Source organism: Numida meleagris, chromosome 1 (assembly GCF_002078875.1).
Source record: "Numida meleagris isolate 19003 breed g44 Domestic line chromosome 1, NumMel1.0, whole genome shotgun sequence".
NCBI classification, from domain to species: Eukaryota; Metazoa; Chordata; class Aves; order Galliformes; family Numididae; genus Numida; species Numida meleagris.
The window spans coordinates 141,229,923-141,245,123 of record NC_034409.1 but is presented as its reverse complement, the minus strand read 5'-3'; the positions used below and the strand labels follow the sequence as shown (position 1 = coordinate 141,245,123).

General features: G+C 38.9%; 1 protein-coding gene across 8 annotated transcripts in view; it reads right to left on the bottom strand.

Annotated features, from left to right (window-relative positions):
• Positions 1 to 15,201, bottom strand: part of NALCN (sodium leak channel, non-selective) — a 219,176-nt gene that overhangs the window by 172,570 nt on the left and 31,405 nt on the right. For 7 of the 8 annotated variants that reach the window (XR_002444045.1, XR_002444050.1, XM_021415912.1 and 4 more), the window contains 3 exons: positions 14,976 to 15,059; positions 13,238 to 13,377; positions 12,397 to 12,525 (listed from right to left, as the gene is read on the bottom strand). Coding sequence is in view for 5 of the 8 variants with exons in the window: in XM_021415912.1 (XP_021271587.1) it covers positions 12,397 to 12,525; positions 13,238 to 13,377; positions 14,976 to 15,059 (353 nt within the window). In the remaining 3 variants the exon portion in view is untranslated. Of the gene's footprint in view, positions 1 to 5,822; positions 5,940 to 12,396; positions 12,526 to 13,237; positions 13,378 to 14,975; positions 15,060 to 15,201 lie in introns of those variants that run through there. The other variant, XM_021415949.1, reaches the window with a different exon arrangement.

The following is a 15,201-nucleotide window of genomic DNA, read 5'->3' as shown; positions in this document are numbered from 1 at the left end:
GTTCTGTGTAATCTAGCATGAAAAAGTGTAATGAGAACAGAAAGCTAATGGTTGAAATCAGACAAATTAAGATGATGAATTAGGAACATGGTTTTTAACAGTGAAACATCTTTCGGTATAAATAAAAAGCTCCCTTGCTTATAAATTATTGTTCTGTTAATACTCTAACCAAGAACAGATACATATCTAGAAGAGATACTGGATTCAGAAGCAAGCTATAGTATTTCATAAAGGAGAAACATAATTAAGTCAGACTAAGTGATATGGTGATTTCAGTATGTACGCCCTATGATAAATATTTTTTATTTCTTGTTTTTCAATTAAGATCTTTTATTGATTACTTACATGTTCAGTTTCAGGTTTCAGTATCTGTTCTTTGGTAGCTTACACACATTTCACTAGTGTCAAAACTGGAGCCCTTATAGACAGAACTTGGAGTTTCTTTTATTTCTTAGGTCCATTTTTCAAGAAAAAAATTGCTTAAATGCTTATTCAACAAATTAACACAAGTACTGTTTTTATTCCCTTATTCATAAGTTATGATTAAATCCAGTCTCCTAAGATGTAAGGCATGATTAAATTGAACTGCCTATTAGATAAGGCAGTGATATTAAGTATTAAGTTTGATTTGATTGGGATTGTGTGTTTTTTTCACTTCATATATGACCTAAATTAGAGCGTATAAAATGAGTCTTTGATGTTTCATCTATTCCTATTCACTTCTCAGCAGTTTTGAAGAGTCTGAAACACATCTCCAGAGGTTTGGAGGTTGGTAGGCTCAGTCTGTCCTGGTTTCAGCTGGGATAGATTTAATTTTCTTCATAGTGGCTGGTAAGGCACTGTGCTTTGGATTTAAGATAAGAATAATGTTGAAAACACATCAATGTTGCTGAGCAGTCCTGACATAGCGCCAAAGTCTTTTCAGCTTCTTGTGCTTCCTTGCCAGAGAGTAACTGGGGATGTGCAAGGAGCTTGGGGATGCATAGCCAGGACAGCTGATGCAAACCAATCAGAGAGATATTCCATATATTCCATGCCATATGACATCATGCTCAGCAAGAAAACTGCGGGTACTGGTCAGAGGGACAACCACTTCCTGGGGACTGGCTGGGCATAGGTCAGCGGGTGATTGATGATGTCCTATTAAACTGTCTTAACCTCCACCCATGAGTTTTATCTGTTTTCCAGTTCTCTCCCTCATCCCACTGTGGGGGACTGAGCAAATGGCTGTGCGGCGCTCGGCTGTCTGCCAGGTTAAACCACAACAGTCACACTCCACAACCACCTCTCTCCATAAGCCAGAAAGGGAATTCAAGGCATTTAGGTTCCTAACGCAGGTGCTGACATCAAAACCAAATGACCCTGTACTTAGGACTGATTGCTTACACTATGCAAAGCCAATGCTGTCACTGACCAAAGGAGAGCACGATGATTGCAGCTACCTAACAGCTTTGACAGTCCATTGGTTTCATCACTTGTTACCAGAATTAGAGGAAATAGAATTCAATTCAGTCTGTCATTACCCTTCAGAGTAACAAGGCCAATGAAGGCAGAAAAATGAGTAATAGAAGAAATCTTTCCTATAGACAGTGTTGAAATGAACAGCCAGCCATGAGAGCAAAGCTCAGAAAAGAAAATACAAATGTTCCAGTGTGGAATTGTTCTTCGAGTAGTATGCACGAACAGTACTACACTGACATTTTATCAAATGTCATCCCGCATAACAACTCTATGACAGCTCATTTTTGTGACTGCTACAATCATTCAGGAGGGAGCTGAGTCTAATAGCAATTGCAAGATATGTATGTTAATGTAAGACTCGATAAAAAGTAAAACGAATGAATGAAATTCACACAGCAATGGAGACTGTTACTATTAGTACTAAAACACGGGAAATGGAAAGGAAGAGCCAAAAACAAATCTAGCTAGCTTGCATGAAGCTGCATTTCACCACGGGGTATCGTTACATACATGTTATATACAGTATCTATTAAAATTTAATAAAGTCCTTTCACAGAGAACTTAGAAGAAAGAATAAAAAACAACCCAGTTCTCTTTTAAATTGTAAGGGCATCAGGGGAAATGTATGAAACAATCTAAGATGACGACTGGATCCATTTTGACTTTAAAATATGTTCAGAATCACTTAAAAAACCCCTAAGTTTGCATATCAGACTTACCTGGGTTAAAAGCAGAAAAATACCTTCTGAGTAGCTGTTTCCCAAATACAGGGGAAACATATGTAGAATATGAAAATTGTAAGCCTAAAGTTAAACTGGGATCCTTGTCCATCAAAGCTCACAAGCACTCATAGCAGCAGAGCCACACGAGCAACTGATGTCATCCACTCAGACTTGTGCAAAGCAGCTGATACTGTCCTGCATGATATCTTGGTCGTCAAATTGCAGAAAAAAAATGGATTTGATGGATGGATCACTTGCTGGATAAGGAATTGGCTGGATGGTTGCACTCAGACGGTTGCGGTCAATGGCTCAGTCTCCTCAATGTGTTGTACCTCACGGATTGGTGCTATTTAACACCTTCGTAGGCAACATGGACAGTGGGATCAAGTGCACCCTCAGCAAGTTTGCAGATGACAACAAGCTAAGCGGTGGACTTGACATGCTAGAGGGAAGGGATGCCATCCAGATGGACCTGGACAGGCTTGAGATGAACCCATGCCAACCTCATGAAGTTCAACAAGGCCAAGTGCAGGGTCCTGAACCTGTGTTAGGATAATGCCAAGCACAGATAAAGGCTTGAGAACAGCCCTGAGGGGAAGTATTTGGAGGTGCACTTGCATCCCAGAAGGCCAACCGTATCCTGGGTTGCATCAAGAGAAGCATGACTAGCAGGTCGAGGGATGTGATTTTGCCCCTCTATTCTGCTCTTGAGAGACTCCACCTGGAGTACTGCACCCAGTTCTGGGTCCCCCAACACAAGAAGGATATCTTGCTGTTGGTGTGGGTTCAGCAGAGGGCCACAGAAATGATCAGAGGGCTGGAGCATTGTTCCCTGAGGACAGTCTGAGAGAGTTGGGGCTCTTCAGCTTGGAGAAGAGAAGGCTCTGGGGGAACCTTATAGTGACCTTCCAGTACCTGAAGGGGGCCTACAGGTAGTCTGGGGAGGGAGTTTTTATAAGAGCTTGTAGCAACAGGACAAGGGGAAATGGCTTTAGACTAGAAGAGGGTAGATTTAGACTAGATATTAGGAAGAAATTTTTTACTGTGAGAGTGGAGAGACACTGGAACAGGTTGCCCAGAGAGGTTGTGGATGCTTCCTCCCTGGAGGCATTCAAGGCCAGGCTGGATGGGGCCTTGAGCAACCTAGTGGTTGGCGGGAGGTGTCCCTGACTATAGCAGGATGGTTGGAACTAGATGATATTAAAGGTGCCTTCCAACCCAAACCATTTAGTGATTCTAGGATACCTTCAGTAAGGCAGCACTTGTAGATTTACCTGGCACCACATTGTTAACCCAGGAGCTTCCACCTTAGCCATGAAACAGGCTCATTGTCAACATCACAAAACAATACTGCCCTGACTCCAAATCTGAACTATATGCAACACAAATTCCTTCCTACAGCTTGCCTTGTGAAGCGTGAATACTACACACAGGATGCCTTCATCAAATGCACCTACACAGCTCTGTGACTAATGTGCCATCTGAAAGGGCAAGAGCTGGGACTCTTGGCACAGCAAAATAAGAAGGCTGCTAGTACTGGGCACCTGAGAACAAACTTTCAGCATTAGTCTGCTAACTCCAAATAAACACTACTAGGCATTTGATGATGGAACTGGCCATTCCACCAGGAGAAAGCAGTGTGATCTCTTGGTTTTATAGCACTGCCAGGCTGACAGGAAGTCTTAGAGGACAAACTGGATCACTGCTTTAGCTGCTGGGAGGGCTTCACTGACGGCATTACAGAGAATAGTATCTTGAAAGTGTGGTTACAGACCCCCAGTAAAGTCAATAATTTTAAGAATATGGAATCTGCAACTCTGCTAGGAGTCCAAGAAATCCAAGTTTTAAAGCCTAAGCTGGTCTAGCCTTCAAGCATACAAGCTTTATCTGGACCAAGTAAGAAAATTAAATGTTTACAGTCCATAACGAAAGCTTTTTCTGCAACTACTAGCTGAAGAGCTCTTCTCATTAATCTGTCAGGTAGAAAGTATACAGGAATTTGAGCTGAATTGCGGTTTTAATACTGCCCCTAGGCAATGGCTATGGCTTTCAAGAAAAAAGGCAGGCAGCAGGAGATATTGAGTGGCTAACAGTTGTTTGTCCTCATGTAAGGAGAGTGTGAGGAGGCTAAACCTTTGTTTGAAGCAAGCCAGGGGGAAAGTGATGCAGACATGGAGATGGAAGGGACAGGAGGGACAGTAAACTGCAAAACCATGAAGAGAGTTGGGCAAATTAGGCATCTGTGTGCCCAGCAGAGCCTGCTACAGCAGGAACACACAGATCAGTATTTTAAGCGCTGCAAAAAAAGTGAACGTAGTGCATTTGTGTGAAGGGCAAACAATGCAGATCACTGAGTATAACGAAAAATGAAACAAATATCCAAGAGCACTCTCACATCCCATCTCCAACATTAGTTATACACAAAGAGAGTGAAAACAACAAGATGCAGCAAGCCATTCTCTCACCTCTGCCCTAACACACAATAGCTCCACTCCTGCATCCAGTCCTCCTAGCTTTCAATGTAATCCCCTTTAAAAGAGTTGTAGCAAAGGCAAATAGTGCTTAGGATTCTGAAGATAAGGATATTCAACTTTTTTACATCAAAAATCACAGAAAATCAAAGAAATATAAGGCTGGTTATGAAACTTCAACATAACATGATATATATATCCCTGTCCCAGACTATTTCTGCTTTTCCTTTAGACTCTCTCCAAACAATTCTTACACAGTCTGATATTACAATTTACAAATTTTTCAAACCACTATTCTATTCATCTCTGTTCCTCGACTATGCTCCCAAACAACTTTCTGAAGAACTGCCTCCTACACAATACCCCTCACAATGCTGTGTCATCATCTGTCCTAAGTGCAGTATATTGTCCCTGCTGACTTTCATTCAGTCTTTTTATAGAATCATTAAAATTAGAAAAGACCACTAAGATCATCTAGTCCAACTGTCAACCCATCACCACCATGCCCACTAACCATGTCCCTCAGTGCCACATCTACACGTTTCCTGAACACCTCCAGGGATAGTGACTCCACCACTTCCCTCGTCAGCGTGTTCTAATGCCTCACCACTCCTGAGAAGAAATTTTTCCTAATAGCCAATCTGATCATGTCTTCAATTTCTCAAGATCATTTTCATTTTAACCTTGTCTTCCAATATATCTGCAGTCCCTCCCAGCTGCAGGTCATCTTCAGTACACTATTTGTCATCATCCAGGATGTTAATGAAAACTCCAAATAGCACAAAACAGACCTATATGAATCCCCGCTTGACAACTCCTTCCATTGCGACAGCGAGCCATTAATATGAACTCACTGAGAATGTTTTCCAAGACATTTTCCACCTATTTTATGATTATTTTCACCTTAAATGTTTCAACTGTCAGCCTTAAAAATTGTCCTGTGAGACTGTTAAAAAGCATTCCTAAAATAAAGATATATGACATCCACTCTTCCTGTCAATTCACATCTGTTAACCTGCCACAGAAGATAATTATCTGATTTGACATAGCTTATTCTTGACAAATCCATATTAGCTATTTCTCATTTCCTTGTTACCTTCCAGCTGCTTACAAATTTTTGTTTGCTTATTTACTACAGAATTCTTTCAGGTATAAAAGGTAAACTTACTGGTATTCCAACTAAGTAACATGAAATTCCCTGGCTTTTCTTGCTCTCTTATCTCTTCCTCCTTTTTAAATTTCTGCTACTCTTCTGCCTTCCAATTCCTCACTCACCCTCCTTGAGTTCCTGGAAATAATAAAATAGCTGTGATAATTTCAGATTGCTCATACATATCTCAGGATGACTTCCCAGACACTCTAGAACTTCAGTAATCCAAATTGTTAAGACAGGATTCAACTCTAGACATCATATTCAGCTTTCAGAAAACAGTAAAAAAATGAAAATAATATAGTTAATTGGTTTTCAAAACATGTGGGATAGTTTACTCACAGAACAAAAGCTGGAGTATCTTTTAGAACCTTTTTCTTACTATTTCCTATTATTGCTTGGATACCCAGAAGTGACCCTTCTTCACAGCACTTCCAGGCTAAGATAGATCATAGAATCATAGAAGTGCTCAGGTTGGAAAAGACCTTCAAGATCAAGTCCAACCACAACCTAACCATACTACCATACTGCTCTAACAACCCACTGCTAAATCACATCCCTGAGCACCACATCCAAACGGTTTTTAAACACATTCAGGGATGCTGACTCAACCACCTCCCTGGGGAGCCTGTTCCAGTGCTTAACAACTCTTTCTGTAAAGAAGTTTTTCCTGATATCCAACCTAAACCTCCCCTGGCACAACTTGAGGCCATTTCCCCTTGTCCTGTCACCTGTCACCAGTGAGAAGAGACCAACCCCGCTCTCACTGCAATCACCTTTCAGGTATTTGAAGAGAGCAGTGGGGTCTCCCCTCAGCCTCCTCTTCCCCAGACTAAACAGCCCCAGTTCCTTTAGTCGCTCCTCGTAGGGCATATTCTCCAAGTCCTTCACCAGCCTTGTTGCCCTTCTTTGGACCTGTTCCAGCATCTCCATGTCCTTTCTGTACTGAGGCACCCAAAACTGAACACAGTACTCGAGGTGAGGCCTCACCAGTGCCAAGTACAGGGGCAGGATGACTTTCCTAGTCCTGCTTACCACACCATTCCTGATCCAAGCCAGGATGCCATTGGCCTTCTTGGCCACCTGGGCACACTGCTGGCTCATATTCAGCTGACTGTCCATCAGCACACCAAGGTCCCTTTCCATCAGGCAGCTTTCCAGCCACTCCTCCCCAGGCCTGTAGGGTTGCTTGGGGTTGTTGTGCAGGACCTGACACTTGGCCCTACTGAAACTCATACAGTTTACCTTGGCCCATCGATCCGGTCTATCCAGGTCCCTCTGTAGAGCCCTTCTACCCTCTGGCAGATCAACACTCCCTCCCAACTTGCCAACTAGATGTACCGTTCAGTGATAACTGCCGTCTAACCTCTGAATATCCGTATATCCACAGTCTTCCACATTACTTGTCTGGCTTCCTCTTGAACAATAAACCATAGAATCGTAGAATAGACTAGGTTGGAAGGGACCTCAAAATATGGTCCAAGTGAGCCTAGATGAGATTATCTATCACCCCTTTCAGTTGCATATCTAAAAGCTCTAGTTATAGGGGCTCCACTGTGTTCCATTGTGATCCAGTGTGACTGTTCTCACTGTAAAATGTTTCTTTGTTGTATCAAGAAGCAGCTTCTTCTGGTGTTCCTTGTACTCACTGCCCTTTGTTCTCTCCATGTGTCTCTTTGTGAACAGAGCCTCTGTCCACTTTGTAGCCACTCTTTAAATACTAGAAAACTAGTACTTGAGTACTAAAGATCCCTCTGAGCCTACAGGTTTCCTGTAGAAAGTTCAGTAATCTCTAGGCTCTAAATCAGCATGGCAATTCAAGAGAAAAAGCTTGCAGATACACACAGAACTTTTCCTACTGCAAAGAAGAGATGTGGCTATATGTGACTCACATTTATAGTCACTCAGTTTCACAATAACGTACAAAATCCACTCAATTTTACCCCAAAGGACTACTTATCAGCCAGAGGAGAGGAATCCCATAAAGATGGATAGGCTGAGCAGAAGTGCAACGTCTCCACTGGAACCAAAACTGTATAAACATGAATCCCCTCAAATTTAACACGAGTAAGCATGTGCCACTACTGAGCCACCAAGAGCTGGGGCTATTTGGCTCTCCTTGTTAGAAATTTGTTAAAATGTCTTCTTTCTCAAAGCAGAGCTGGACAATAAGAAGTACTGGGAAGCCTGAGTGAAAGAAATCAACTGTCCAACTGCTTTGGATAACTGCTTCTAACAGTTCTAGACAAAATCAGGATTTATACTCAGAAATGAGCATACTCTGGAAATGAGGATGAAGACTGCTCCCCTTGGTGCTGAGGTGACAGCCCTTACAGAAACTTTTCTTCCACTCTTCTATAAGATTCCATCTGAATAGAATTATTTCTCCTTTAGTCTGATGCTGTATTTTTCCTGATTTTGGATAGGTTCTAAATAGCATCTGGCCTGGAAAAAGCAAGATTTCTTCCATTTTTCTTTTCCCTGAGGAAATACCAGAGTCATATCACCATTGCAGAGATTCTGAATTAATTCCAAACAAAATAAAGCAGTGCTTTTTGCTTAACTGGCATCAATGAATTAATCTGCCCTGTTAAAGAAGTCTTGTTATAATGGTTTTTCAAACTTGGTCTTGGATTTCTTCCTTTTCTCTGAAACCCAATTACTCATACTTATTACCTCAAATCCCTTTCATTCTTTTTAATCATATTTATTTCCTCTATTAAGTATTATGGTTAGCTTTCAGCTCTAGAAACTTTAAATCTATTTTCTGACATTTTGAGGGACCTATCCATAGACAGAGTGAAAGATGAACAAAATTTCTTAGATCTTTCTGTTGCTTGGTAATTGTTTTTCTTACGTTTTCCAGGGCAGTTCTTACTTTAAACAAGAAAATTGCCAGAGAAGGATTTTAAATTGACTGCCATGGTGATATGGCAATCAGAAATACTCAGTCTACACTCTACTGAAAGCATAAACAAAGGACCTTAAAGAGTGAGTTTACAGAATCAGGTAATTAAGATTTTTTATGGCCTTTAGCCATGCTAACCTTCCTTTGGCTGAGGGAAATCTCAAAAGAAGCTGCAAAAGTAAAATTTTCTGTTGTGGAATACATATAATTTAATCATGCTGTGCAAAAGTAATTTTACGTAGCCAAACATGTCTTACAAATAAAATTAAAAAAAAACAAAAAGAACAAAACACTCAGTAGCATGTGTGTGAAGATATATAAACCTCTCTCACAGGAGAAAAAATGCAGTATACCACTTACTGACAGTAAAAAAAAAAATATATATATATATAGCAGTCAGAGAAATCATCAGGAAAAAGCTGTGACAGCAGAGTTTTAAAAAGATAATAATCACAAGGGGATACTGACTTAGAAAACTGCCTGGGAAGAAGACAGTGTTCCCCATGGGGAAAAAGTCTGGCAAAATAAGAAAAGATTACATGAAAGAGAGAAAAAAAAAAAGGGTTATCATCAAACAATAACAAAAAAACAACAACTTTTTAGCCTTTGGAAAGAAGTCAGATTTCGCTGATTTCACAGACGGAATAAGATGGAATTAAAAACTCAGACCACAGTTAGCTCATTCCAGTATTTCAGTTTGTCAGAGTTAACATTAGAAAATCACTGAGGAGGTGGAGAGACAAGAGGTCAGGGAGTGTGGGCGTCAAAAAGTACGGAAAGATAAAAGAACTTGCAGCAAAGAGGCAATGAGTGTCTGATGTGGCTGCTATGTCCTTTCAAATAGAGGAGAATAGCAAGATTTTAAGATGTCATTTTCATAAGACATTTGCCTCCTTTATAATAATAATTCAGAAGGCAGTAGACTTACTAAAAGTGATTTCTAAAATAGATCAGTCTTGACGTCCATAATAATATTTTATCCTTGCTTTTTGCCTTAGAATTCTACTTTAATTTACTCTTTTACAGAGTAAATCACCCAAAATTGAAGTTCTCAAAGGTGGTCACTAACTGTGCTTTTCTTTTCCTAAGACTGACTTAGGAGTCTTGGATCTGACATTCAGAAATACGGAGTATTTACAGCTGAGGCTCATTAGAAGCTGCACTTTAGTCTCTTAAGTTATTTAATGCCAAGTACAGCCTACATTAGCCATTCTCCGTGGCCTGGAACAGAACTACCTAAGGTAGAGACACAAATAGACAGACAGACTCCAGTTTGGAAAGTATGTTGAAACCTGATTATAAAGTTGAGAAACAGAAGTCAGATTTGTCTAGGCTTTTGTGCTCTTCTATGTCACAGCTAGTAAACTCTCCTTGATTCAAAGGGGCATGCTGCCTCCTTTCTTAAGTACATCCTGGACCAGTGTCAGCCTCCAACTTGTCCTCTTTTGGCAGTATGACTGTTACTTCATTCTTTATTTCTATTTTCCCAATCCAAGTTAGTTATTACAAACTCTGCAGGCAGCTCTAGTAGGATCAGCCATGACCTATGCAAGGAGAGGACAGAATAATTCCACCCAGAGCTGCTGCCCTGCATTCCTCAGAAATGAATAAAACAGATATGCGTATGTGTTCACAAGGTATAATGATGAACATTATAAGAAAAAGAAGAAATAAGTGTTTTCAGGGCAGGAATGAGGAGTATGTACCAAGAAAGATACAAGTCCACATGACAAAGAGAAAAAAAGTACATATATCATTTATTGTGTGGGCATCATTCATTTGTCAAAATGAGTAAGGCAGCACTTGTAAGGAAAAAGAGGTTTGCAACATAGTAGTCCTCACACACAACCTCATTTAAAGTTAGAAGGGAAAAATGATCAATGACTTTCTGAAGATAGCTTTCTCAGGTATTCAAAAATTAAATTAGATGTCTAACAGTTGAACAGCTAAAAAAATACAGGCTTGATGATGCTGAAAGAAAAGGAGTTAAGGACTGATGTTCAGCCTCAAGTCTCACATTTCCCTAACTCTGTATACTTGACTTTTCCAAGTTTGACATACTTCAGGCAAGTTTTTATTTTTATTTTATGTATTGGATATTTGACCCTTTTAACCTTTCCCAGTAATTCAGCTTTTCAACAACCTAAAATTGAACCATAAACACTTTCCTATTTTTTTTTCCCAATAACACAGTATTTAGAGAGCAACCCAGTACATGCAAAAGAAATTAGATTTTTTTTTTAATGGGAAACCTTAAAATTATATACTTGTTAGTCTATATTGAAAACACACCTTATAATGTCCCACTTCATCTTTTTCAACTGAATTCAAAGAGAGGCTACATCCATTGGTATAAGAAATTACATAATGCCCAATCTTTCCTGAGTTCTCTATCCCATTTCCTGCTTTCCTAAACTACATAGGCAAAAATAGGCAAACCATAGATTTCATTACCGCAAATAAATTTTTCACAAAGATTTTCTTCCTCCTCGTCTACACAAAAATAAAAAATCTCTGTTATAAATACTTTCTCTTAAAAAAGAGGAAAGTTAGAATAAAATATCTCATTCATTGCCTAGGTGAAGAACAGCCACATACTATAATATTGACTAAATAAATAAGAAAATATCAAAAATTCAATCACCTCTTTCATTGAACAAAACACCATGTAATCTCTAACATATTCTGAAATAATTTTGTAACCTTTTTGGATCTGCTGCTTTTAATAATCTCATTTTACATTTGATAGCTTACAGGCCCTATTTTATAAAAATCTTTAACATGCCATTTTGCAATAGTCTTTTTATTCAGCACAGTAGCAAATTAAGCAGTGTTTTGCTTTTCTTATAATGTCTATTCTATTTATTTTATGTTCTGACAAATTCAATACAAAAATGAAAGGATCCAATTTTGACAAAAGCAAAGCTTCAACTCCAGAGCTCGTGTTACCCTATCCAAAGAAATAGGAGAAACAACAACAAAAAATAGATGCAATAGAAACCCACAATGATGGCCAAACATATATCCAAGATATGCTCATAGAAGTGTAATCACATGGGTCATCCCAGCAAGAAAAGGCTATACTGCGCTTCAAATCAATCTTAAGTATGTGCTGAATCAAAAACATGATGCATGCTTGGTCATCAGAATAGAATATAATTGTATTTTCCATAGGCTGGGTAAAAAGGCTCTTCAGCTTTACATCTAACTGTCATGTCTCAGTGATACGCCATCCTAAAAAGAGTGTGAGATTCTGTGGATAGTTCTGCCTTTTACTTTAGGCCTTGACCCATACGCGCGCATTCTGGGAAAAGACAGGAGAACACAGCAAGAGCTGATGAAAAACACCAGTGACTTGACTCAGCCACAAGCAGCAATGCTCGTCCCAGAGCCTCCCCTGCTCTGTTCTCTCTCACTTACACTCTAGCCACGTGCATGCCCACACACTCACCCCCTCAAACAGCCTGCCACTCAATGCCTTAATTTGTAATCTCCGCTACATTTAAAATTTGTATTTTTCTTGTAATTCATAACATCTTCATGTCCCAAAATTATCCTGGGGAATTTATTTTGGTGGACCACTTTAAATATTTTAATACCATTTTACACCCATTTATGCTAACTGAAATTATTTATATCCACTTAAAGAACAGTTCCATGTTATACCTGCCCAGGCTGACTCACCCTGGCTGCGTGTCATCGGTCACACAATGGTATGTAAAAGTTCCAAACATCTGCACCCCCAGGATTCCATACAGGAGAAGAAAGAAGAGAAGGAAAATTGAAACGCTCCATATTTGCTCTCCAGAACGCCTGGCAAAAAAAAGGAACAGCACAGTGAATGCACAGGCAATGTGAGGCCTCCTCTGAAAAACTGTGGAATAGGAAATATGCTCACACAGAGAGCAGCATTTCATCCCACAGAAAATTTGCCCTTAAAACTGATCTCTTGCTAAGTGCCAGAGCTAGAAAAGGGAGCCACAATTTTTCTAAACCCCTATGTTAAAACAGTATACAGAAGGGGGAATAAAAGTAAATAAAATGTGGAAATTAGCTTTTGTGAAATAGTATCTAATTAATTACACAGACGAGATGACGAAGTAAAGCTTATATCAAATAAATATAGAGAACCCTTTCACATATTACTATTACACGACTTTCACCATTACAAGTTGTACAAAATATATTTATGCGTATGCTTATATATGTCTGTATACACATACGAAAACACTTGCACACGTAACTCTTGATTACTGTGTTGACGTATTAATAAAAGATAATTTATTCCAACTGGTTGAAAATTGTTAGCTAAAATTATTAGCAAAATGCACTAGGATTTATCTAATATTCAGCAGTTTTGATCATATTATAGAAAACGTGGTAATTCCTTAGATATCAAAAATGGCAAGTTTTTTTTTTTAGCCAAAAATAAAACTCAGTAAGAAAATACGCATTAAGCAGCGTTCTCTCAGCTGCATATTCAGACTTCTAAGTCTGTTGTTCTTTAGATAACTACCTTACTTACTTTAAGATATTTGTTATCCTAGTTCTTGGTAGCTCAAAACGAAAATATATCCGGAATGCTCGAATCATGATGAGTGGTCGTGGAATCCGCAACATGCCCCAAGGTGACATCTGATCAACTATTTCAGCAATTTCAAACACCTACAAAAAAGTAATTCATTTTTTTCTTGATAAACCAGTCCTGTTCCTCTTGGTATCCATGTAAATTTTTAAAACTGAAAACCATACACGATTTTTATTTTCATTTTCTCTTGATTCATTTTATGGTTCATTTTGGACATGTTTTTAAAAAGAAACATCATAGTAAAATCTTTAACCCATTTCTGAGTTACCATAACGAAAATCCAAAAATACACTCAATATACTCTGCCTATGTTCATAATGCTTCTATCTCAAAGAACTCAAGAACAGCATGTAAGTTTGTGTTGTGTGCTAGTCCTCTCTCTTCTTTGTTAAAAGTGAATGATTTACACTTTCCAGTATGAAAATCAGCTATCTGTTAACGATGCACACCACTAAGGCTTTTACTATTACATGATAAGTAGATACATTCAGATTGCCTTACATGTTCCAATATGCTAACAATTCTTCTTTTAACTCCAGAAGCATGAGATCACTGCATATGTTCTATGGATCCACTTAGGACACAGATTTCTCAGTCAAGCTTCGAGATAGGGAACCATTTCCTTAAGACTTTGACAGGTTAGGCACTCCAGAAGGAGCTCCTCCTTCAGAGTAATGAATGAGTGAAAATGCCTTGTCTTTACCCTCATTTCTCACTCTGTGAGTAACTGCTTAATTTAATATTTGCTAAAAGTATTAAGAAAATGGAGGCAGAACCTGGCAACGTATAGGCTGGGTAATCTGTGGTGCATATCTATAATGACCAATTTTCATTCTACACGTGTACATAGTGTACCAATGCCTGCACTGTATATGGAGCAGAAAATGGCAATGTATCTATCTTAACTTATCAAAAGTGGATAAATTTTGCCTAATGTCAGTTGCTGTGGAACTGATAACAATCCTTGTATTACTACAGGCCCAGCCTCACAGTCCTTGACTTGTTCTTACTCCAAAAAACGGCTATGGTTAAGGTCTACCAATTGGGACACAATTTCACCCGTACCTTAACAGTTTATGCTTTTTCTGCAACATGTCCAAGTTCATTACCTTATCAAAATTTATCACATTGTTTCCAAATGTATTTATTACTATTTTTTTCCATTGGGCTTTATCTTCCATTCTGTAAAAGGTTTTGTTACATGTGGCCCATATACATCAAACCCCTCCACTTACCCTATCAATATGCCGACATCATGGCAAATGTCTACCATGTGAATCAGTCTCCCTTTTGTTGCCTAAGCTAGCTACCAGTGCACCCTTCTAAGCGCAATGGAAGGAGATCAGTACAACTGTCAAAAAGAGTAAGGGACAAACGGCTCTCTGAAGATGCTCCTCTCTCCTTTTCAATATGCAGACAGTTTATAGTTCCAAGCTTCAGATTAATGTCTAACTTCTTGATGACAAAGAAATAAACAAGACAAATACTAAAAGATAAACTGCTAATTTAGATATGCTCCAATGTGTAATCAAAGCACTAATGAATGTGGCATATTATTAAAAAACAGCTTGACCCATGTAGAGCTATACTTTCAGATCTCATAATTACTTGTTTATGCTATATATTTTTCATAATTCAGGAACTATTTATTGAAAAAGGTAAGTGAAATAATTACCTGTAAAACCAGGGACACCCAAAGACAAAAGACCATGAATCCATCAAATACACACCAACGATCCTTTACATAGGAACTATCCCCCTACAAAGCAGAAAGAAAAGCTAGGAAATTTACTGTTGTTTCATTGTCAGGATTTAGTAATATCATAAATAAAAATTCTTGGAAGAAAGAAAAATTATCTCTGGTACACAAAAAATAACCCTTCCCAAATGAACTTTCTCAC